The 25,248-nt window shown below is 45.6% G+C and overlaps 1 protein-coding gene across 1 annotated transcript in view; it reads left to right on the top strand.

Annotated features, from left to right (window-relative positions):
- OXCT1 (3-oxoacid CoA-transferase 1) overlaps positions 1 to 25,248 on the top strand; it is a 146,814-nt gene that overhangs the window by 4,792 nt on the left and 116,774 nt on the right. The window contains exons 2-5 of the mRNA XM_055118235.1: positions 3,294 to 3,402; positions 5,159 to 5,249; positions 16,426 to 16,561; positions 21,620 to 21,769. Coding sequence (XP_054974210.1) covers positions 3,294 to 3,402; positions 5,159 to 5,249; positions 16,426 to 16,561; positions 21,620 to 21,769 — 486 coding nt within the window. The remainder of the gene's footprint in view (positions 1 to 3,293; positions 3,403 to 5,158; positions 5,250 to 16,425; positions 16,562 to 21,619; positions 21,770 to 25,248) is intronic.

Raw genomic sequence — 25,248 nt, 5'->3', positions numbered from 1 at the left:
GTGGGGCTCGCCGACCCCCCAACTGGGGGAGGTTTAAAATGAAAATTTTAACTCCCACTTATGGGAAGTTAATCTTAACTGCATCTGTGGGGAGTAGAGAAAAGGTTGTATAGTCGGAAGGAAGCTAAGGTGCCTTGGGGACCTGTAGCTCAGGGACAGGCTAAGTGTTTCTGCATCTGTCATTATTTAATCCTCACTCTCACCTCTGGGGAACTATTAACATCCTTTTGAAATAGTCTGAGGGCATCTTGGACATTTAATTTTCTCAGGTTCCTAGACTTGTAAGAACAATTGTAAGCTGGACTGTAAAGCAAACGTATTTTGACACACACACTAAGATTACTGGAGTGTGTCCTGTTATGCCACATTTGTTTCTCAGCCAATAGATAAGCATGGCTGATTTAACAGATGTCAGCAAATGTGGGTCCCACATGCATAAACAATGGGAAAAAATAGAACACGAAAACCAACCCCAAAGTTGAGTGTGCCTGTGAATTTTCCAATTTTCAATATTTTCCAAATTTTCAATATTTCCTGGAACTGTGTCAGTTTTACGGTTTTTAACTTTTGATTATTTATTTTTTTGCTTTTTTTTTTTTTGGGGGGGGGGTCACACCCGGCGAAGCACAGGGGTCATTCCTGGCTCTACACTCAGGAATTACCCCCGGCGATGCTCAGGGGACCATATGGGATGCTGGGAATCGAACCCGGGTCGGCCGCATGCAAGGCAAGCGCCCTACCCGCTGAACTTTTGATTATTTGGGTAAATGTGAAATATGCTGTTCTTTTCCGTAGTACTTCTGAAAAATATTTTTCCGGATATGGAGGCAGCCTCAGTAGTTTTTTGTTTGTTTGTTTTTTGAGGCACACCGGGTAGGTATGCTGAGCGTTTAGTCCTGGATCTGTGCCCAAGGACCACTCCTGGTGGCACACAGGGGACAGTCTGCGGCACCCAAATGGGCTGCATGCAAGGCAGGCGCCTTTCCCGTTGGACCCTCTCTCTGGTCCCTCAGTAATTTTTGTTGTTTGTGATGAAGAGTTACTGATTCTAGAAACACCCGGCCAAGTCTGTAACTCTATGCTTTTGTTTCACCCCTGGAGTCCAAAACTTTCTTCGGGTCTATAGGAGAGGTGAGTTTTCTTCTGATTTTCCACAGGATTCGTGTCTCTCAGTCTATAGAGAAATAATTCAGGGTCACCTCTTGCTTCCCAGACCATTTTGTTATAGACCAGTTCTTTCATTCCTCCCCTTCTGCTAATGCTTTCTATTTTTGGTGGGAAACAGGGGGCGGGGTGGTGGTGGGGGAGAAAGATTACATTTGCATTTCATGTTTTGCATCTCTCCCCAGTTCTACGGAGCTCTAACTACATTACTTCACTATACAGGTTCAAGGCATACTATATAATGGCATCTTCATCCTAAGTGGAGATAATGACAGCAGTTAGTAACTCCTAAAAATAAAAGGGACTCATAAAAATCTGTTGTATGGGACTGGAGAAATAGGACAGCAGCTAAGGCTGCTGCCTTGCCCCTGGCCAACTCGGATTGATTCCTGGCTGTATACATAGTTCCCCAAGCACCACCAGGAGTGATCCCTTAGCACTGAGCCTGGGATCACTCCTGGGGGGTCTCGTGTTGTGATCAAACCTGGGCTTGCTGCAATTCAAGGCAAGTACCTTAATCCTTCTGCTATCTCTCCAGCCCAAGTGCTCAAACTTCTAATTTCCAAGATTGAAATATATGTGTGTACGCAAGTGAGTTTCAAACAGACCCCGATAAGCATGCTATTTAGAGTGCAGGACACTTCTAAAGGCCGTGTGTGCCCTTCCCTCTCCCTTTGCTTCCATTTATTACTCCCTCACGTGGGCCCTATGCCAGGGTATACCTCCGCCTCCACGACCTTGAACAGGTTTGAAATGGAACGGGACAAGAAGCAGTTGTATAACTGCCCTCCTGACAGATCTCATTTGACTTTTAGGGTTCTAGGAAATAGTTTTTTTGTTTTTTTTTCCTCGCCTACTTGACCCTTTTTGTTATGAGAGGAATTGTTTTAGAGGAAGAACAGAGTGCTAGAAACTCCCAGATGCCAGCGAATTCCTCCACATTCTCTCCAGTCTAAGTCCAGATGAGAGCTTATGACAGTTAGGGTGAAATTCTCGGCTCTGTCACCGTCAGTTTATGAAAGTGACAGCATTATCAGCCATCAGGTGTCGTTCTTCTGCTCTTTCCCTTCTGGTTGAAGGTCTAATGACACCAGAGGCGAGGTGCCGACTGTGTAGCCTGGAAGGTCGCCACTTTGTTCTGTCCATATTGTGAGTGTACAGAGGCACTGGTGTATTGAGTTAAGTGGTCACCAGTACTTGCTAGATGCATCCAGGCGGACACTTTGGTAATTCTAACCATGCCTTACCCGTAGGTGACTTGTTTTACAGCATGCATAAGCTTCAAGTTTTGGAGGGGCTGCATGTTTGTAGCCATTGGTAGGCATTCTGTGACACCCAATGTTGGCTCAAGGGCACAGTTTTATTTGTGTTAGTAGTATTTGTGTTATGGTTTCTGTGACTTAGTGTCTGTGAGAGCAACAGCCTAATCTTCATGCCCTAAAGTGAAAAGCACAGTGTCTGACCCGGGCTGGGTTCTCAAAAAACATGTTTTTTGATTAGATGGAAGGTTTGGCTGCTGTCAGAAATTTTTTGTGTGTGTGTGTGTGTAGTCATATCAGCTATGCTCAGGACTTACTCCTGGTTCAGAGATCATTCCTGGTGGGCTTGGGGGACCATATGAGGTGCTGGGGAATCAAACTTGGGTTGGTTGTGTGCAAGGCAAGCAGCCTACCCTCTCCAGACCAGAAATTGATACATTTTTTGTGTGTGCTTGTGTGTGGGGTTATTCCCAGATTACTCCTGGCTCTGAACTCAATAACCATGCCTGATGGGCTCAGGGAACCATATAGGATGCCAGGGATTGAATCTGGGTTAGCTGTGTGCAAGGCAAGCGCCCTATTCACTGTGTTATTGCTCCAGCCCCCAGCCATTGATTCTTAGTGAGACAATCACTGTGAGTTTGAGTATGGGCTGTCTACTTTCATTCTTTTCGGGGGTCACAGAATTTCCCCCTTGTCTAATAGAAAGCTTCAGGTAATATTCTGTAAGGTATTATCCATTCTACTAGTAAGTGAACTACTCAAAATAAAATTATCCTTCTGTATGTAAAGGTGAATCATTTACTATCGATGCAAAGTTAAAATTATTCTTCAAGTGGTTATTCTCAACTTTTTTTTTTAATATTTTAGGGATGTGTTTCATACTTTTCAACCAGCGCATGTCGCCGTACTAAATTTTATACAGATCCAGTGGAAGCTGTAAAAGATATTCCTGATAATGCGACAATCTTGGTTGGTGGTGAGTAATGGTGTCATTTTTCCATTTTAATGTTAATAATTTTGTGTCTTGGCAAAGCAGGGAAATCACAGTGATGAAGCTAAATAAATTAAAAATGCCTTGGCACCGGAGAGATAGTCCAGCAGCTGACACATTTGCCCTTCACTCAGCTGCCCCAGGTTCATTCTCTGCCACCATGTATGGTTGCCGGAGTATTGTCAGAAGTGAGCGCTGAGTGCAGAGCCTGGAGTGAGCCCTGAGCACTGGTAGGAGTGGCCCCAAAACAAAACAAAAAATGCCTGTAACTTATCACTTAGTTGCTGTTTATTCAATATTTTATTACTATTTATTTACATATTATCTATTTTGTTATAGTGTCTTCTTTCCAAAAATTTAGCAAGGTTTAGTATCTTCCTTTTCTTACTTTTTTTTTTTCCTAGTGGGTTTTTTTTTTTTTTCTTTTTGGGTCACACCCGGCGATGCACAGGGGTTACTCCTGGCTTTGCACTCAGGAATTACTCCTGGCGGTGTTCAGGGGACCATATGGTATGCTGGGAATTGAACCCAGGTCGGCCGCGTGCAAGGAAAACACCCTCCCGCTGTTGTGCTATCGCTCCAGCCCCTCCTAGTGTGTTTTTGAGTTGAAACTTCAAATGCTGTTGTCTGAGTAGTTTCAATCCTCTAGATCTTCAGAAATTCTGTATAACTCAAATGGTTATATTTTCCTCGTGAGCCGGCACCTAATCATTCCTTTTAATCTTCCTCATTTTGTGAGCTAGAAAGCACAGAAGCATCTCACTGTTTTTGAGTTCCCCAGATTGTTTCCTGTTCGGGATGTCTTTTAGAACCACCGCCTCACACTCCTTCAGCGTGATTGCTTGACTTTAAGATGTTGTTAGCTTCCTAGCTCTTGGATTTAGAAATCAAAGGTTATTTTTAGGGCTGCTTTATAAAGTTCACTGAGCAGTCATTAAAAATGTTGAGCCTAATAACATTTGAAGAATTCCACAATTCCAAGAATTCTAAGAATTGTGGAATTCTTTAAATGGTATAGGGTTCTCTCTGTAAATAAACAGTAATTCTCTATAAATAAATGAAAGCCAGATCTTGGCTTGTATTTCTGCAAAATATACTGAGACATATGACAGTCCTGCTTGAAAAAGGTAATTGTATAAGGGTTGACTTATGAAGTGGGGCAACAATAGGTAAGTAGCTGAGTAGTTAAGCTCAGGAAGAGCCACATGTTATTATACGAACAGGGTGTACTTTACACATGTGAAGTGAGGCCCTGACAGTGATGTCTGGTGCTGTTTAATGCTACAAAACATTTGAATACAGCTCTAAGACCATGGATTTATCGAGTTTGCCATAGCATTTCTTAGCATTTTGCTTAGTAGATCTAATAAGTAGCACTGCCACTGTAGCACTGTCATCCCATTGTTCATCGATTTGTTGGAGCAGGCACCAGTAACGTCTCATTGTGAGACTTGTTGTTACTGTTTTTGGCATATCGAACATGCCACGAGTAGCTTGCCAGCTCTGCTGTGCGGGCGGGATACTCTTGGTAGCTTGCCGGGCTCTCCAAGAGGGACGGAGGAATCAGACTCGAACCCAGGTCAGCCGCATGCAAGGCAGATGCCCTACCCGCTGTGCTATTGCTCCAGCCTGATGTAATAAATACAGTTTTTTTTTCTTTTTTCAGTTAAGAGGAGCACACACATTTCCCAGCCTAAATATTACCCTTTCACAAAATGTTTATTCTTTTGATATATTATAGGTTTTGGGTTGTGCGGAATTCCAGAGAATCTTATAGGAGCCTTACTGAAGACTGGAGTGAAGGGCCTAACTGCAGTCAGCAACAATGCAGGGTAAGTGAGCACTTTTAAAACATGCAATCTGCAAGAAATGATGGTTTGCTATAGTATCTCCATCGATAACTCCAGAGGATATTGTGAAATGAAAACCCCCTTGTGTACATGCTCAAGCCTTAGAAAAGTGAGAGTAAAGCCAATATTGATTCAGATATTTTGGTAGCATTAGTCGCAATAAGTAAAACAGACTTATGTGATGTATCTTCATCTGATTTTTGTTTGTTTAATTTTATTTGATTATGAGCCTCATTCCCCAGGCTAAGGGATCACTCCTGGTGGTGCTCGGGGGACTATATTCAGTGCCAAGGATTGAATCCAGGTTTAGCTGTGTGCAAGGCAAGTGCCTTACCTGCAATATTATCTTCTTGGCCCACTAAATTTCCATCATTTAGCAAGGAAGAGCCTAGCAAGCTCCCTGTGGTGTATTCATACCCCAAATACAGAAACAGATATATACATACCTCTTGGAGAGCCTGGAAAGCTACCGACAGTATCCTGCCCACAGGCCAGAGCCTGGCAAGCTACCTGTGGCGTATTCAATTTGCCAAAAACAGTAACGATAGGTCTCATTCCCCTGACCCTGAAAGAGTGTCCAATTGTTGGGAAAGACAAGTAAGGACAGGCTGCTAAAATCTCAGGGCTGAGTGTAATAGAGTGTAATATAATAATTACTTTTTAAAAATATTGTTGAGGCCTGAGAAAACAGTTCAGGAGCTAAGCTGCTTCCCTGTGTATGGCCAATCCTGGTTTGGTCCTTGGCACTGCAAATATCTCTCAAGCATCGCTTGGAGTGACCCTTTAGTACAGAGCCAGAAGTAGTCCCTGAGCACTGCTAGGTATACCTCACTCCACCTCCCAAATTAAAAAAAAAAACATTTAAAAATCATTTGTTTTTAATATTAAAAAGTATTGCTTGTCTTTCAAGAAGGCGGAAACTATAAGTACTTTAGAGAGTGGATCACCACAAAGTGGTCAACAGTAGGTCATAAGGTTCTAATAATAGCACGTGCAGGAAGATATATTTATGAAGGACGAAGCTATTTCAGCACCTCTCAATAATTCATCATCATCATCATCATCCCGTTGATCATCGAATTTCTCGAGCGGTCTCAGTAATGTGTCCATTCCTTGTAGCCCTGAGATTTTAAAAGCCTCTCTCAACAATTAAAGACTAAATTGTAATTTTAGTCTGTTACTGTGTTGGTAGTGTGAAAAAAGATGGTGAGGATTTTTTGTTTGTTCTGGAGCCACACTCCGCTGTGTTCAGGCTTTACTCCGGGCTGTGTGCTCAGGGATCACTCTTGGTGAGCATGGGGGACTAAGTAAGATGCTGGGGATAGAATCCACCTAAGCCATGTGCAAGGCAAGCACTCTACCCACTGTACTATCACTGTGGTCATCATTTTGGAAACATCTGATCCTATATTTATGTTCATTTTCCTTTGCTAAGTCTATTTAGACTTATTTTTGTCTAGAAGACTCTGCAGCCTCTTCTCTGAGTATTTGTATTTTCCCGAATTCATCTCATGCTACACATGAGGTGTAGATTTCAAAGAAATCTTTTCTAATTACAGAACTTCAGTAGGCTTCGTTGCCCCTTTCCCAGTTCCTTTGGAGGCTTGAGCCTTTGTAAACGGAGTTGTATTATACTCTCTGATTTGTGTTACAGGCCTTCCTGTTACAGTAGCTCTGCGTGCCCAGTTCTGTTTAACCTAGAAGCCTCAAAGTCACTAAATGTTGCCGAGTGGGTTTGTAGACATCATATTTATTTCAGTTCCCTCATTATGGAGGAAACTTGCTTGTAAATGGAGCAGTAACTTGTTGATCACTTGATATTTTTAAAGTTTCCTTGTACCTTAGAAACTGACTTTGGGGCCTGGAGTAATAGCACAGCAGATAGGGCGTTTGCCTTGCATGCGGCCGATCCGAGTTTGGTTCCCAGCTTCCAATATGGTCTCCCGAGCACCACCAGGAGTAATTCCTGAGTGAATGAACCAGATGTAACCCTTGTCCATCACCGGGTGTGACCTAAAAAGCCACTGTCACTGTCATCCCATTGCTCATCGATTTGCTCGAGTGGGTGCCAGTAACATCTCCATTTTGAGACTTGTTACTGTTTTTGGCATATTGAATACGCCACGGGTAGCTTGCCAGGCTCTGCTGTGCGGGCGGGATACTCTTGGGAGCTTGCCGGGCTCTCCAAGAGGGGTGGAGGAATTGAACTCAGGTTGGCCTCCTGCAAAGCAAATGCCCTACCGCTGTACTATCACTCCAGCCCCCAAAAAGCCAAAAAAAAAAAAAAAAAAAACCACCCAAAACCTGACTTTGTGTTTATTTAAAGTTGCTTAATGATTATTTCAATAAGAATTCATCGAATTTTTCACTGATCATTTATAGTTTGTAAGTGTTGTCAATTTACTTTACTAGACAGCATAGAAGTACTTTTGAAAAACTTTCAGTGGCAGTCCAGTCTCTTTTACTGGGGGACCAACTTAAGCCCCCAATGTTTACTGGAGTGAGGGTATGTCTTTGGCTGTTAGAGTTGAGTGAAGAAGAACATGCCATTCGTTGGCAAACCAGTGGCATGATTGTTGGGTAAATGGACAGGACTTAGAAGTCATGTCATAATCATTTTCTTATCTGGAAAAGGCTCCTTTTTGTTTGTTTTTGTCAAAAGATCTGTTTAAAGTGGAACTTTTTCCCAAACTTGGACTCCTGATGATGAGTTTTTGCTTTATTTTTCATTAAGTTTGCTTTTGGGATGACCACCCTGTAGTGCTCTTACAGGGGCAGTCTGAGCAAGGGGTGACTATTCAGACAGAGGACTGCTGTGGCCTAGCAGAGTTGCCAGGGTTTGTGGTGAGGACTGAGCTGTGATCCTTGCTCTTGCAGGCATGCGCCCCTGGCCCCTGAGCTATCACCTGTTTCCATTGTCAAGAGATCTGTCACTCACCTTGCTAACGGGGACTAATTGTTAAGTCTTGGTGAAGGAAACGCTCCACTAGGGAAACTCAATAGGGCCATCACTTCAATAAGAGTTAGGTCAGAAGGGTGGGAAAATTGAGGATGTGCCTTTATAGGATTTTGGATGACTTTTGCCTATGCCCTTGTATGGACCAAAAGCTTCACAGCAGATGGGATATTAACCAATCAAGACGCAGAGTCGAAGGATGCCTGGTCATGTTCATCTCCTAATGACAAGTTTAGTTCTGATGTCGTTTAATGAAGTGTGGTTGGGAGAACTTCCAGGGCAGCCTCCACTTATGTGTGGAAGACCAGTAGGTGCTATTGAATAATGTAAGTGTACCTGTGCTTGTGACTGCAGGCCTGGAGCTTGTGTAAGCTATTATTCTGCCAGGGCCCAGTGCACACAGCCTCTTTCTAAATAGAATTTCTGGCTCTGCAGCCAGGCTGCAGGCAAGTGGCTCCTTTGCTGCTTTGTCTTCTCTCTTGACTCAGGTATCTGGCACTCTGAAGGGCTGGGTGGGCCACACTGGCTGATTATGAACTGTCTCCCAAGACCTGTGTCTTTGGGTCTATGAAGGGCCAGTCACTTTCCAGGTGATGTATTTAAACTTAGGTACTCAGCTCATGAAGAATTCAACTTCCATATGTTGTGCCACAAATTAATTTTACATACAAATTCAGCATTTTCCTTTGGCAGTCATTTTTTTTTTGGGGGGGGGTGGTACACTTGGTGGTGTTCAGGCTCATTCCTGGCCCTGTGCATGGAGCGGTCAGATGCTGAGCTGGATTGGCTGGGTGGAAGACAAATGCCTTTCCCCTGTACTATCTCTCCAACCTCTCTTTTGGCAATCTTGATAAACATAAATTGTGTTCTTGAGATATAAGCATATCTAAAATAAGAGTAAACAAAAAGTACAATTTAGTAGATGTTTGCAACTTTATTTCTATTAGTCTTAATTTTGGAAGAATTGCCATTTAATGGCATTTCAGAAAATGTGAATTCAGAAAGCAAAATTTCATATTCAGAAGACAAGCAATATTTGAACACTGATGTTTCCCTCTCTCATGCGTTCTTTTCTTTTTTTTTTTTAACTTTATACTTCTTGATTGAAAGAAGTTGAAATACTTCTTTTAACTGCTAAAATGGAGCCCAAGGTTGTTGTTTCAGGGGAAAAGATTAAATCTCGCTCTTGGTGTGCTAGCAAAATGGTTGCTATAGGCAAGTAAGATAATCTCTTTGGAACTCCATCCAAGTGATCTTCAATAGCCCTTAACATATGATATTAATACCATTTATTTAATACCAAGTATATGACACGAAATGATGTGTTCCTTATTTGCAAAACACCACTTTTGTCTAAGAAAGCTATCTTTCCCATTTTTATATTGTCAGTATCGCATACTCTTAAGGGCTCATGTTGGCTCACTCTGTGGGTTGGGAAATACATGGACAAAAAGACTCAGATTATGAGCTTTTGAACAGCTTTTTCTAACTCTCGTCAGGCGGTCAGCTTGGATTGAGCACCTTAGGTTCTGCTTGGTTGCCAGGCCAGGTTGCTGGCCAAGAAACAAAGCAAAAGTCAATACACAATTGTTCCCAGAGCTAATGTCAACACACGCAGAGAGGCCAGCTCCAGACTGAGCCCGGCTCTAAACAGATCCCTGAAAGAACTGTTTGAAGAACTCCCAAGTCAACGAACGACCCACAGACCATTCGGGCTCGTGGCATCGACCTGTGAGCTTGGAGCGAGTTGCAGTTATTTAAAACTCCAAGAAACCAATGGACTCTGTCTGCCTCTGGGAATTGCTTGATTGCTCAGAGGCTACCACTGGTGCTCTCTTGTTGGGTAACTCAGGAGGGTCGGCCGTCGGGACCCTTCTGAGAGGAGTGGTCAGGACTGAGGGAACGTGGTGTGAGTCTTGATGAGCGACTGACTTTAGTGACCGAGGAGAGGGAGGAGCCGAAGCAGGTTCTGGAGGGAAAGTTGCAGCTCATCACGGAGAGAATCGAGGGAATATAAATTCGGGCATCATTCATTCCCCCCCCCCCACCATGCCCTGAGCTGCCTCTCCCTGTTTCCCATTGGCGGAGCCCGGCAGAGCACACAGCAAGGCAGCCGCATGTCTCGTTCCCCACAGGTCAGCATGGAGGGTCAGAGACAGCACCCTCCAGAACCCGACCCCCGCTCTCCCCTCTCCTCCCTGCTGGCTCTCTCCGTTCACTGAGGACTGTCCGTGTTTGTTCCTGAAGCCAGGAGACTGGCTGACAGTGGCATCAGCCAGTCCACTCCTTCAGGAATCTAACGCTCGTGGGCTACTTCTGTGTGCCTCTCCGTGCCCGGGTCGAAGCAGAGAACAAAGCAGACCGAGGTCCAGCCAGTCCCTCCCGAATCTCCCACCCCAGCAGGGAGAGGCAGAGGATACACAGGACACATCCGAGCAAAGAAATGAGTTTCCCCAACATGCTCAAGGGGAAAGAGAGCCAGAAAGGAGGTGCCGGAGCGGGGATGTGGGGGAGCAGGTGTGGTGCAGGGTGACGCTGAGCAGAGACTTGGAGGGGATGAGGGGACGGGCCGAGTGGAGACTTGGGAGAAGAGTTTCCCAGACTGGGGGAACATTTTGGGGGCGTGGGGATGGGGGACAGGCCGGGCACCTGGGGGGCTTGAGGGGCAGTAAGGGGGCCCACAGAGGTGGAGCAGTGAGCAGATATTAGAGCGAGGTTGGGCCACTGAACAACTATCGTGTCCCACGGGCCTGGCCCACGTGGCTTCCTCTCCTCACCAGTCAGCGCCATGCTGGGGTGGCAGGGGGCAGCAGTGACACTGCTGAGTGACACTGCCTGACGCCTTTCACCGTGCGTTTAAACGTTTAGTCTGTCATTTTGTGAATGGCTTGTCGTGGGCAGGGAGAAAAGCTGGGGCTGCTGACCTGTGGTGGTGGTGGTGGTGGAGGGGACAGAGGAGGGGTGAGGAACCATCAGCTCCTGGATTCCCCCGCGTGGTGAGAGACGCCCAGCTGCCACCCCTGCCCGGGGCTGCCATTGGGTAAGCTGGGACTGCAGGAGTCTCAGGGGAGTAGCATTGATAACCCGAGGAACCAGAATTGGGAGTAGCTTAGAACAACCAGAGGCATTGCAGTGGGGGGATGGGGGAGGGTGGGGGAGAAAGGGGGTAGGAGGGGAGGTGGGAAGCTTCAGTGGTCCAGAGGGATGGAGAATCTTCTGTGATCTGGGGCCCTCTAGTGGACAAGTGTACTCCTCAGCCTCTGAATGCTCCCCCGGCTGTCAGAAGTCTGCTCTCCATCATAGTCTGTTTGGGCTTTGTTCCCTTTGGCGGTAAATGGGAATCAATCATCACGCATGGCGAGCGGGAAAATAGTAACAGATCCAGTCTGACTTACCATACTGAGCCGTTGGTGGAAGGTTTACAGTTAAACCCCTATTTCTCTGCAATAATTGTTGCCATCATGTAATCATCATCCCCTGTTTATTTTATAATTAATTTCCTTACTGTAGTTTAACATGATTACAATAGTGTTAATGTTTATGGTTTTCATGTACAAAAGTTACTGCTCCTTCAGCACCACTGAAGTCCCTTGGAGACTTTAGTCCACTGTTTTTTGTTGTTGTTTTCGTTTCTTGGCCATACCCGGTGATGCACAGGGGTTACTCCTGGCTCTGCACTCAGGAATTACTCCTGGCAGTGCTTGGGGATCATATGGGATGCCAGGAATTGACCCCTGGTCGGCAAAAGAAACTCCCTCCCCGCTGTGCTATCTCTCTGGCCCCTCCAGTCCACTCTTTACCACTGATAAGAGTCCCCGAAAAGTGAATGTGAGTGTGCAGCTTGATGGACTTTCCGGGTCTAACAGCTGAATAACCAACACTCAGATGAAGTGGAACTTGACCAGTGCCCCAGAGTATCCTCACTCATGCTCCTTCTGTTTCCTGTCCCCTCCCAAACCTCTTCCATAGCTCCCTCTCCCTTAACTTTGGATGCTAAGTAGGAAATGATTCATTTAGGTCGTGTCTGACCTTGGTGATTGTCTGTCTTTGAACTTCTTATAAAGTAAGTAACTCAGCATGCACTGTCTTCCCACTGTTGGCTGTGAGCCATCCACTTGCTGTGCAGTGCTCATTCTCGTTGCTGTTGAGTATTCCGTTGTGTGGGTGCACCACAATTTACTTATCTGTTCTGCTCTTGGGGGCCAGGTGGGGAGGATTCGTTTTGTGGCCACAATGCCTCTTGCTGCAATAGATAATCCTGTTACTTGTCTTTTGCACCACGAGTCTGCCTTACTGTGACTATAGACTAAGGAGTAGAATTCTTGTGGCATGTGAAATATTTAGCACCAATCAACGTGGCTACCAGTTTTTTAGAAGTGTGTGTATGCAGAAACAGCCCCCTTGGCATATCTGAGAATTCTGATTGTTCTACAGTCTTGCCAGTATTTGATACTGTCGACTTCCCTTTTAACTTAGCCCTTCCTTTTTAAATGAGCCTTTCTTTCGCGGTGGTGTTGTGGAAACCACAACAGACATTTATTTTTAAATATTTTTTGTTCATTTAAAATTTGTTTATTTTAAATCTTTAAACCATTTCTTTATTTTTAAATCTTTTTAGTTCTGGGATCACGTGAGGTGGTGCTTGGAGATCACTCGAGGTACCATATGTTTGGGTACTACTCGGGGGACTGGGTGACCATGTACTGGGGAATATACTGGGGAATAGGAGGTTAACCACCTTAACCCCCGCACTCTCTACAGTCTATCTTATATTCCTGTTAAAAAATCATTTCATAGTTTTACAGTTCATTTTTTTTTTTTATCATCTTAGAAATGTTTGCATGGGACTAGAGAGGTAGTACTGTGGGGAGGGACCTTGCCTTGCATACGGCTAACTTGGGTTTTATCCCCGGAACCCCATATGGTACCTGGAGCACCACCAGGAATGATCCCTGAGCAGAGCCAGGAGTAAGCCCTGAACACAACTGATGTGACCTAAAACAAAACAAAAGGAAGTGGCTTTTCCACTGCAAGCATCATTCTCAATGCGGAGAAAGTAAAAGCCTTCTCTCTAAGATGGGGGACAAGATAAGGTTGTCCACTCTTGCCACTCCTACTCAGTGTAGTACTGGAAGTTCTGGCCATAGCAGTTAGGCAAGAAAAAGATATCAAGGGCATACAGATAGGAAAGGAAGAGGTCAAGCAATCACTATTTGTGGATGATATGATACTATACTTAGAAAATCTTAGACTCTACAAAAAAATCTAGAAACAATAGGTTTGTACACTAAAGTGGCAGCTACAAAATCAACACCTGAAAGTCCGTGGCTTTCCTATATACAAATAATGAAAGAGAAGAAAGAGTTATTAAAAAAAAATCCCAATAGTGCCTCAGAAAATCAAGTACCTCGGAATCAGCTTAACTAAAGAGGTGAAGGACCTATATAGAGAAAATTACAAAACACTACTTCAATAAATAAAAGAGGACGCTACAAAATGGAGACACATCTCCTGCTCATGGATAGGGAAGGTTAACATGATCAAAATGGCAATACATTCCAAAGTACATGATAGATTTAATGTGGTCCCTATCAGAATACCCATGATATTCTTCAAAGAAATAGACAAAACACTCCTGAAATTCATATGGAACAATAAACCCCACGGATAGCTAAAGCAATCCTTGGGAAAAAGAAGATGGGTGGCATCACCTTCCCCAACTTCAAACTGTACTACAAAGCAGTAGTAATTAAAACAGCATGGTATTAGACTAGAATCAGATCCGCAGACCAGTGGAACAGAGTTGAATATTCTGTCCCAGACTCTCAAATATATGATCACTTAATCTTTGATAAAGGAGCAAGATATATGAAGTGGAACAAGGGAAGACTCTTTAACAAATGATGCTGGGAAAACTGGACAGCTACCTGCAAAAAATGAACTCTGACCTCTGTCTAACACCAGGCACAAAAGTCAGATCAAAGTGGATTAAAGATCTCAATGTCAGACTTGAATTCATAAACTGCATAGAGGAAAATGTAGGCAGAACACTCCATGACATTGAGGCTAAAAGCATCTTTAAGGATGAAACACCACTGACCAAGCAAGTGGAAACAAACATAAACAAATGGGACTACATCAAACTAAGAAGCTTCTGCACCTCAAAGGAAACAGTGATCAAAATACAGAGAGAGCTCACTGAAAGTTTCCTCAAAAAAGGAAATAGAAATCGCCAAAAGGTACATGAAAAAATGCTCTACATCGCTAATCATCAGGGAGATGCAAATCAAAACAACAATGAGATATCATCTCACACCACAGAGATTGGCACACATTCAAAAGAACAAAAGCAACCAGTGCTGGCGTGGATGTGGGGAATAGGGATGCTCTTTCACTGTTGGTGGAATGCCGACTGGTCCAGCCTTTCTGGAAAACAATATGGACAGTCCTTCAAAAACTAGAAATTGAGCTTCTATATTACCCCACAATACTACTTCTGGAAATATATCCTGAGGGTACAAAAAAGGCACAGTAGAAATGACATCTGCACCTGTATGTTCATTACAGGACTGTCACAATAGCCAGAACCTGGAAACAACCTGAGTGCCCAAGAACAGATGACTGGTTAAAGAAACTTTGGTACAGCTACACAATGGAATACTATGCAGCTGCTAGGAAAGATGAAGTCATGAAATTTGTTTAAAAGTGGATGGACATGGAGAGTATCATGCTCGGTGAAGTAAATCAGGAGGAGAGGGACAGTTAAATTGGTTTAACTATTTTTGAGGCTCCTGAGTAGAGTAATAGAGAGAAAAGATGACTAAGGAAAATAGAAAATACTCAGTTACTGGTGTCACTTTCACTTTGCTTGCAATCTTACGCGTATCTTGTTTTGTAAAAAGATAATAGAAGTAAATGAGAAAGGCACAAATGTAACCCAATTTAAAAACACTTGCATCATTTTTTGGGGGGCAATTTTTATTAAATTAATCAATTAATTAATTTAGTTGAATTAACGTGAGATACAGAGTGACAAAGCTGTTCATGGTCATGTTTCAGTCATACCATGTTCCCTATTGTTTCTCAGCACCAGTGTCCCTGGTTTCCCCTCCACCACCCTCACAACAGCCTCATCCGGCAGCTGGCAGCACTTTTCTCTCTCTGTCTCTCTGTCTCTGTTTCTCTCTCCCTAACTCCCTCTCTCCCCTTTTGGGCATTATGGTTTACTTCCACCATTTCTAAGAATAAATTTATGTATTTATTCTTTGAATATATAAAACTATGTATTTGCTTATTTTCAATTTGTTTTGCTTTAGCTGCCAGTGTCTAGGGCCTCCTAACGAGGGAGACCCCTGGTGCTCGGGGTTGCTTTTGTCTGGTGGTGCTGGGGGCTGTGTGAGCTGGAGAGTGAGCCAGGCCCGCCTGCACAGACTGACTGCTCTCCAGCTCACCAGGCTCGCCCCGACCTACAAACTTGAACTTCAAAATAACATTTACTGCCCATAAGGTCAGCCAGATGAGGGCTAATTTAACAGGTAAGGGATCTTGCCAGCTGTGCCATTTTTCCTGGTTTGGGATTTGTTTCCTGATTTTTTTTTTGTTGTTGTTGTTGTTGAAAGTGTTCCAAGTATGGATTAGCATTTAGAGCAAAATTTCTATGCTAGAGAAAAGACATTGATAGTTATTAATAATTTGGCTCCGATTTCACAAACATGTTCTTCCTTTTCCTTTTATATACGAGAGTGCCCTTTTCCGGCTTTTGGAATTGGACCATTTTGTCTATGCAGACCTTCCTTTGAAGCCAGCCAGCCCCGGGCCAAACAGTGCGACTGCCACTGCACATTAGCCTCCGAGCTTAGGACAAGCATCTCTGTCCACCTTCTAGCCCGCATCACTTTGCAGCAGTGGGAAGGGCTGGACTGGAGGGAGGAAGGAAGTGGGTTGAGTTCTGGCTTTGTCACTTACTGCCCAAGATCTTGGTGGATGATTCATTTAAATGAAACATTTTGAACTTTAGTTTCCGGAGCTGAACAATCAGAACATAACAGTCCCTTTGCAGGGCCGTTCTTTGAATGGTGAGTAGCAAGAAAGAACGTGGATTAAATGCCCAGAAGCTTGGCGTTTAATGAAACTTGGCTTTGAGTTGCAGTGGTAACTGTTTTGCATGTGTCTGACTTCCTGCTGCTTTCTTTTTCCTTCCAGGGTGGACAACTTCGGCTTGGGCCTTTTACTTAAATCTAGGCAGATAAAGCGCATGGTCTCTTCATACGTGGGAGAAAATGCAGAATTTGAACGGCAATATTTAGCTGGTGAATTAGAAGTGGAGCTGACACCTCAGGTTGGAAAACTTTCTTGGCTTTTCTTTTTCCCATGCTGACTTATTTTATTTCTTTTGTTGAATCACTGTGAGATAGACCCGTACAGAGCTGTTCATGGTTGGTTACAGTCATACAGTGTTCCAACACCTGTCCCTCCACCAGTGTGCATTTCCCACCACTAGTGTCCTCAGTTTCTCTCCCATAACCCTCCTTCCGCAAGCTTGTCTATGACAGGCACTTTCTCTCTCTGTCTCTGTCTGCCTGTCTCTCTCCTTTTGGACACTATGGTTTGCAATACAGATACCGAGAGGTTATCATGTCTGTTCCGTTAATGTTTTCAGCACGTGGTTCCTATCCAGTGATCATTTCCAGCTATCTTTGTCTTAGTGGTCTTAGATTTCTAACACAAAGAGAACCCAGAGGGAGAAAAGGACAATTTAAAATGAGTCAACACGGCGGGCTGGAGTGATAGCAACAGTAGGTAGGGCGTTTGCCTTGCACGCGGCCGACCCGGGTTCGATTCCCAGCATCCCATATGGTCCCCTGAGAACGGCCAGGGGTAATTCCTGAGTGCAGAGCCAGGAGTGACCCCTGAGCATCTCTGGGTGTGACCCAAAAACCAAAAAAAAAAAAAAAAGCCAACACTGACTGGAGCGATAGTACAGTGGGTAGGGCATTAGCCTTGCATGCTTGGGTTTGCGGTCGGCCATTGTTTGATTCCCCAGCATCCCATATGGTTCCTGAGCACTGCTAGGAGTAATTCCTGAGTGCAGAGCCAGGAGTAACCCCTGAGCGTTGCCGGGTGTGACCCAAAAAGCAGGGAAAAAAAAAAGTCAGCAAAGAGTGGCATAAAGAATTCTTTGTGCCAGAGAACTAAGGCAGAGAGGACACCCTTTTGCTAACGTAAGGGATTTTGTCCAGCACACCTGTTAGTTTAATCCCCTAGGATTAATACATGGTGGATATTAATACTTTTTTTCTGTCATTTGCGCCCTGCAAAAGAAAATGTTTCCACTACAGACACTAGAGGTTACAGGATAAAATTTCAGGGTTGGCCGTGGTTTCTCTTGTGCTGAAACCATGCTATATTAAGTGAGAATTGACCTAAAGGTCAGTCCCTGCGAACCATGGGATTAGAAATTTGTGAATGAGACAGTCCTGCTGAGACTTCTCCGAGGCCTGATGTACTGGGGGTCAGGGTGCAGGTGGCGGGGGAGCTGATGTCATTTTGAAGCAAACAGTTTTTGCAGTGGATTCGAGAGTGAATTGAGTCATTTTCTACACCGGCTCCTAAGTACCGGAAGCCTTAGTCACAGAGGACTGTCTTTGCCGCCCCTGAGTCCAAGGAAACGGGTATGCATTGGTCTGCCATTCTGATGTGCTCGCAGACTCTGCTTCCTTCCTGCCAGCCACAGAGACTCCCGCGCAGACCCCACCCAGTGGGTGGCAGTGTAGAAGCAAACTGTTTTCCCCTAGTGAAGTCACAGTTTACCCTTGTCTCCAGAGAGCGGCCCCCGAGGGATAACCTGGATCCCACATGATCCCTCCCTAGCACAGACATGGCCGAGCAGTGCTGGCGGGGGCGGGGGCAGGGGGGAGGGGGGGACTTGGTATTTGTCCAGTTTCCACCTAAAATTGCTTGGAACGAGGGAGCGCAGTTGCTCTCGTCTGCTCGTGCTGAGACACAGTGCTCAAGCGGGCCTGCGCGGCTTGCTGCCCTTCTGGCTCCAGGTGCTGCCGCCGACTGGCTTCTCGGCTGGGGAGGCGAGGGAGAGCGTGGGGGCGGGAGCTTGGGGGTGTCTAGGGGTTCGCTTCGACCTCTTGCTCCCAACAAGAATCCTTTGGAGTCAGGACCTGCTTTTATTTTTGAATTGAATAAAATACAATGAAAATGAATCACTGTGAGGTACAGTTACAAAGCTTTCATGATTGAGTTTCAGTCATACAAGGACGGAACACCCATCCTTTTCGCCACCCCCACTCCATCCTACCCCCCCGCCTCTATGGCAGGCACCTTCCTTCTTACTCTCTCTACTTTTGGTTTTCTGGGTCATACCCGGCGATGCACAGGGGTCACTTGTGGCTCTGCTCTCAGAAATTACCCCTGGCCGTGCTCAGGGGACCATATAGGATGCTGGGAATCGAACCCGGGTCAGCCGTGTGCAAGGCAAATGCCCTACCCACAGTGCTATCGCCCCAGCCCCACTTTCTCTCTCTCCCTCTCTCTACTTTTGGACATTATGGTTTGCGACACAGATACTGAGAGGCCATCATGTTTGGTCCTTTATCTATTTTCAGCACACATCTCCCATCCCGAGTGATCCCACCAACCCTCATTGACCTAGTTGTCCCTTCTCTATTCCCACTTGCCTGCTACCCAATGCATGAGGCAGGCTTCTGGCCATGCACCAGTCTTCACCCTTGTCTCTACTGTCCTTAGGTGTTAGTCTCATACCAAATGAGTGCCAGGACCCACTTTTATGAATTTATTTCATCTCACTGATGTTTGCAGAGGCCCTGCACTCCAGCCACAGTCACCACCTGGTCAGAGCTTTGACCAAGGAAGTTGGGACAGATCCCAATTCAGTCTGCTGCGTATGCTTTTCCTCTTAACACGATTGACTTGAGATACCTTGCTGTTTGGGCTGTAGGAAGTTAACTTCCGGGTCTTTTGCATGATAGTTTACTTTGCTAGAGGGGGAACTTCCTTGATATTTCTTTCTGGGACAGGTCAGGGATGCTCAGGGGCTGTTTGTGACTGTGTGCTCAGGAGTGACCCTGACTGTGCTCTGTGGGCCGTATGCAGTGCTGCGGCCCAAACCAGCGTGGGCTGTGTGCAAGGCAAGCACTGGAGCTCCTGTACATCTCTCTGGCCCCTTAATATTTCTTTCATATAAACCAAACCAGGTCAGTGTCCTGGCCCTGGCTCCTCTTCCCCCCCTAAATTAGTGGCATATCCATCTTGGCTCTGGTAAGGTGTCTTGCAGCCCAGCCTGACTGTGTCAGGGAGGGGAGTGGGTTAGGTGCTGGGGCTCTTTAGGACTCACAGAGGGGGCCGGAGTTGGCAGCTTGCTGGCGTTTGCAGAGCATCTCTGCGGACCTGCTTCCAGCCTTTGTTCAGTTGGACAGATAGCAGGAATATTCAACAATTTTTTTTCCTTTGGATTTGTTTTTGGGCCACACCCAGCTGTGCTCAGGGCTTACTCCTGGTTCTACACTCAGGGTTCACTCCTGGTGGGCTCATGAGACCGTAGTGTGCCCAGATGGAACTCAGGTCAGACACCTGCAAGACAAGCGCCTTACCGGATGGATGATCTTTCGGGCGCTCGGGATTCTTTTTTTTTTGTTATTGTTGGTATTTTATTTCAATATGCCAGAGATTGGTGGTGAGTGAGACATAAGTCCAAGGTTTCAATTTAATAGTGCAGTAAGGAGGTCCCAGATAATACCACTAACAACATAGGCCTGGCCCTGCATACAGGCGACTTAAGTTGTTGTTTTGTTTTTTTTCTAAATTTTGTTTTATTGAATCACCGTGAAAAAAATACAAAGCTTTCAGGTTTAAGTCTCAGTCATATACTGATTAAACCCCCATCCCTTCACCAGTGCACATTTCCACCACCAAGAACCCCAATATACCCCCTTCCCACCCTCCCCCCACCTGAGTAGCTAATGATCTTCACTTTATTCTCTCTATACTTTGAATACATTCAACATTTCAATAGAGAACTCACTATTATTGTTTGGAATTTTCCCCCAACAACCAGGCCTGCTGAAAAGGCATCATTTATTTATTTTTTATTTATTTTTTTTAATTTTTATTATATCACCATGTGGAAAGTTACAAAGTTTTCAGGTTTATGTCTCAGTTATACAATATTCAAACACCATCCCATATTCCACCACCAAAATCCCCAGTATACCCCCCGCCACAGCCCCCCCAACTGTATAACTGATGAATTTCACTTCATTTTCTCTCTACCTTGCTTACATTCCATATTGCAAAACAAAACTCACTATTGTTGGAGTTTCCCCCCAATGAAGACAGCCCTAGTAAGGAAATGCGGCTGCGCGGCTTGGATGTGTTCCAGTCCCGCAACCCGGAGCCGTGTTAGTTGCTTCTCAGTGTCGCCAGGGCTCCATCCGGAGAAGGTGTGCCCGCTGTACCTCCTCCGTCTGGATCCCTGGTGTTGTTGGCCCGGATTCGGGTCCAGAGCATTTCTCCGGCCACGTTGCTCACCAGACTGCCTGGCCTCTTCTCTGTTGAAGGTGGGAAGATGGCGCCGAGGGTGGGTCGAGGGCGGGACTTCCGGCGGCCGGGACCATGTGGAGTTTGGGCAGGCGCTGCCCCACTCCAGTGCCCCCCCGCGGCTCTGATGTGTTCCAGTCCCGCAACCCGGAGCCGTGTTAGTTGCTTCTCAGTGTCGCCAGGGCTCCATCCGGAGAAGGTGTGCCTGCTGTACCTCCTCCGTCTGGATCCCTGGTGTTGTTGGCCCGGATTCGGGTCCGGAGCATTTCTCCGGCCGCATTGCTCACCAGACTGCCTGGCCTCTTCTCTGTTGAAGGTGGGAAGATCCCTCGGGATTCTTTACGTGAGAAAAATCTTAAAATGCGAAGAATATGCGTGCCCCCTTTTTCCTGCCCTTCCTGATAGCCATCACTGGCCTGTGGCTGCCTGCCAGACATTTGTAACTTCATTTTTATTATTATGAAATTTACTCCATGAAATAAAATTTGCAGCACTAGCATTGTTTATCCATTTTACACATAGGAAATCCAAGGTTCAGAGAAGTTAAACAGTTGGCAGATAGCCGACGGCAGAGCCAGGACTCTTGTTTCTGTGCGCTTAGTTGTGAGTTCACCAAATAATGTGCGGGGGCCGCTGCAATGACTCGTCGGCATTTGGTGGCCCAGAGCTGCCTCCCGTGCTCCCCCGGCCTCCCCAGCAGAGAGACAGAGAGACAGAGAGATGGGGAACTGTGAGTGATAAAGCCCTTGCGAGCAGGAACTGTCATCCCTAGATGTTTGTGTCCAAATGCCTAAGTGAGCTTAACGGGGTCTTGCTTGCTCGCCTGCAGGGCACTCTCGCCGAGAGGATCCGCGCAGGTGGGGCTGGAGTGCCCGCGTTCTACACCAGCACCGGGTATGGGACCCTGGTGCAAGAAGGCGGATCCCCAATCAAGTACAACAAAGATGGCAGCGTTGCCATTTCCAGTAAGCCCAGAGAGGTAAGAAGCTTTCTCCTACGCAGAACCCCGGCTTGGCTCACGCAGCACAGCCTTCTGGGGGCACTCCTTGGCAGAGGGAGTGAAGTACCCCCTCTGCGGGAGAGCAGACACTGTCGCTCACGTACATAGGTGCGGTAGGTAAAATTCCTAGCTGACACGGAGCATCTACTAGCAACTAAGGTCATGCAGAAGAAACAGAATAAGTAGACGAAAAGACTCTGTCATTCATATATGAGTTAGTTCAAACTAGTTTTGTGATAGATTTTTAACAAATGTAGGAGCTTTTAGGATGGCTGGTTATGTGTAAAAAACATCTGCCAGGGGGCGACCAGGGGAGAGCCCTGGTAGCTCTTCCCATAGGCTGCCCCCGGGGCGTGGGGGCCATGGGGTGTCAAAGAGGAAACAAGGAACAAGCCAGTTGATTGATCAGATGCTGTTCATTCCGTTCTCTCCCCGCGCCTGTTCCAGTCTCTCTGAGCTCCCCATTTCTCCTCTCTCCTCTCCCCCAGCACTCTTCCTTCCTAGCTCCTCACTCCTCCATCCCCACTTTCTGGATTCTCTTCACTGTCTCTCTCCCTACTTGTCTCTCTCCACCTTGCCCTCTGGGCTACACCAAGTCTGGTAGCAAAATCAACATAAGAAAGCCCTTCCTGGGGGCCCACTAGGTTCAAAGGAAGCACCACCTAGGGGCTTTCCAAAGCCCTTCCTGACTGCCAGAAGGCAAAATACCTCTTAAGGTGTTTTTCTCCTTTCCTTAGTCCAAACACTCATTAACATCTTAATACTAGTTATTTTTGTATGGACACAGTAAGAGATACATTGAGGCTTATAGGGCAGCTCTCCTGGGAACATCTTGCAGACTCAGACTACAGCCCTCAGGCCAGATTAATTATTCCTAACTCAAGCAGGGTCCAAATCTAGTTACTACTTTTTGGATCATGACAGCATTTTTCCATGACCAAGCTCTTAACTTATAGTTAAGCATTAGGCACTTTGGCCAGGCCCATCTCGATGCCAGGGTAGCACATAACTCACCGCTTGTCCTGGGTCGGTCCCGACCCTCCTTGGGACCCTGCTTTTGGGGGTGCTAGGAAGTAAGGGCAGCTGAGGTTTAGGTCAAGAGAACAGATGCCCAGGAGGAAAATACCATGTAGAGTCAAATGACTCCCAGGTTACAAAAGCATAGCATTTGCTAAGTCTTCCTGTGTCCACACAAAAAGGACATGGCTCTGAATAAACTATGCAAAGGACTCAAGGAGAAGAGAAAAACAATATTTACAAGTCAACAGAACACAAAGAAAGAAGTTACAAATAAATACAGAGGAATGGGAGATGGGAGTAACCCAATAAACCTAAACTTCCTGAGGCTATGTTATCCTACAGTTATGTTTCTGTGGAAGATCAAGCAGATGTATGGTTGAATTCTATAGCATTAAATGCTTCAAGCTCAGACCTTTTCGAGATATGATGGAAGAAGGGAAAAAGAAGAAGAATCACATTGGTCTGCAATCTTGAAAAGCAGAGGGCTGCAATATCCCAGTGGAATAAACTTCATGTTCTCTCCGTAAGGCTTTATTTTACATACGGACACATGTGTACGTTAGCCCAAATAACTTAGTTTTGCTTTAAGTGCTCGGCGATATGGAGTACTAAGTAACTTTAGTCACTTATAGGGAAAACAAAACTTATTTATTATCTCCTCCACCCACTCCTTTTTTCCCCCTGGCCCACATCTAGCTGTGCTCTGGGCTTATTCCTGGCTCTGTTCTTAGGGATCACTCCTGGCAGGCCTCAGAGGATCCTTTGCTGGTCCAAGGGTTGAACCTGTTTACCTGTATGCAAAGCAAGCACCTTAACTCCTGCACTGTCTTTCTGGCCCTCCTGAAACTGACTTTTAATTAAACTTTTTTTTTTTTTTTTAAAGTTTACACCCTGTGACTTACAGTATGGGATTTCATGCACACAGTATTGCAACACCCATGTATTTCCACTAGAGGGCCCCCTTCTAACCTCCCCCACTATGGTTAAACTCAGTTCTGTAGACCAATTCTTAGATCCTGTTGCTGCTTGTTATTTGTTATTCCTTTACTATGGGTTTTATTTGTTTTTTATATCCCACATCCTAGAGATAACTCTCTCTCTCTCCTTATGACTTCACTCAGCATGAAGCTCTGCATATCCATTCACAGAGCAGCAAATCTCATAATTTCGTCTCTTCTTACACCAAGTGACAGTCCTCTGTGTATATGTACCACAGTTGCGTTAGCCACTCATCTCTTCTTGAACACACAGGTTGTTTCTAGGTTTTGGCTATTGTGACTGGTGCTGAAATGAACATAGAAGCACAAATGTCTTTTCAGAAGAGTTTTTGGTCCCCTGGAGTAGATGCCAACACGTGGCCGAGCTGGAGTGATGGTGTCGAGGTTAAGGGCCTTGCCTTGCACATGGCCAACCCAGGTGTAGTCCCTGACACTGTGTATGATTTCCTCAAACCCTGCCAGGAGTGATCCCGGAGTGTAGTAAACCCTGAAAACCATTTTTGTATTTTTACCACCCCTCCCCCCCCCCAAATAAACCCCATCCAAAATACAAAAAGAAGAAGGGCTGGAGTGATAGCAGATTAAGACACTTGATTTGCATATAGCCAACCCAGGTTCAGTTCATGGCATCCCATGTGAACCCCCAAGCACCAACAGGGGTGAATCCTGAATGCAAAGAAGCCAGGAGTCTGCCCTGAGCACCACCGCATGTGGCTTAAAACCAAACCAAACCAAATAAACAAACAAACAAAAATCCAAAAACACAATAAACAGAAGAATAAGAACTGCTGGGCTGCATGAAAGCTCAGTTCTTTATTTTTTTGAGAAGTGTTCATATTAGAAAACAGAACTTTAGACTCAGGCATTTGAAATACCTTGAGAGCTAATTTCAAAAACCACATGGGTCAGCCGTGCGTTGCTATATCAGGGGAATCTCCCCGCTCCTCCCTGCTTGCAACTCGAGAGTGAATGCAGGTTGCAGAAATGCAACTGTGTAGGGAGCCGCAACCTCAGCCAGGGAAGGAATCACTAGGCCTGTCTGCCTGCAGGGATGTTAGCGGTACATGGCCCTGTTCTGGAGGAAGATAAAAAGGTCATTGTCCCTGTCCCCTGCTGCTCACTGTTGGTGCTAGCAGCCTCTTTCGTCCAGAGCATTGCCTTTCTTCTGAGAGCAACCTAAACTGACCCAGTGCTGCCTTTGTTTTTATTTTTTGTTCTTGTTTTTGGGCCACACCTGCTGGTGCTCACAGCTGACTCCTGGCTCTGCACCAAGGAATCACTCCTGGCAGTGCCCAGGGGACGAAATGGGATGCTGGGGTTTGAACCTGGGTCACCCGTGTGCAAGACAAATGCTCTACCCTCTGTACTCTCTCCAGCCCTGACCCAGAGCCTTTATTAATGTTTGTCATATTCTTTCCTGCTTCTTTCTTCACTGCATGA

This window comes from Sorex araneus, chromosome 1, assembly GCF_027595985.1.
Source record: "Sorex araneus isolate mSorAra2 chromosome 1, mSorAra2.pri, whole genome shotgun sequence".
Taxonomy (NCBI): Eukaryota; Metazoa; Chordata; class Mammalia; order Eulipotyphla; family Soricidae; genus Sorex; species Sorex araneus.
The sequence above is the reverse complement of the archived record's forward strand: the minus strand, read 5'-3'. Positions and strand labels throughout refer to the sequence as shown.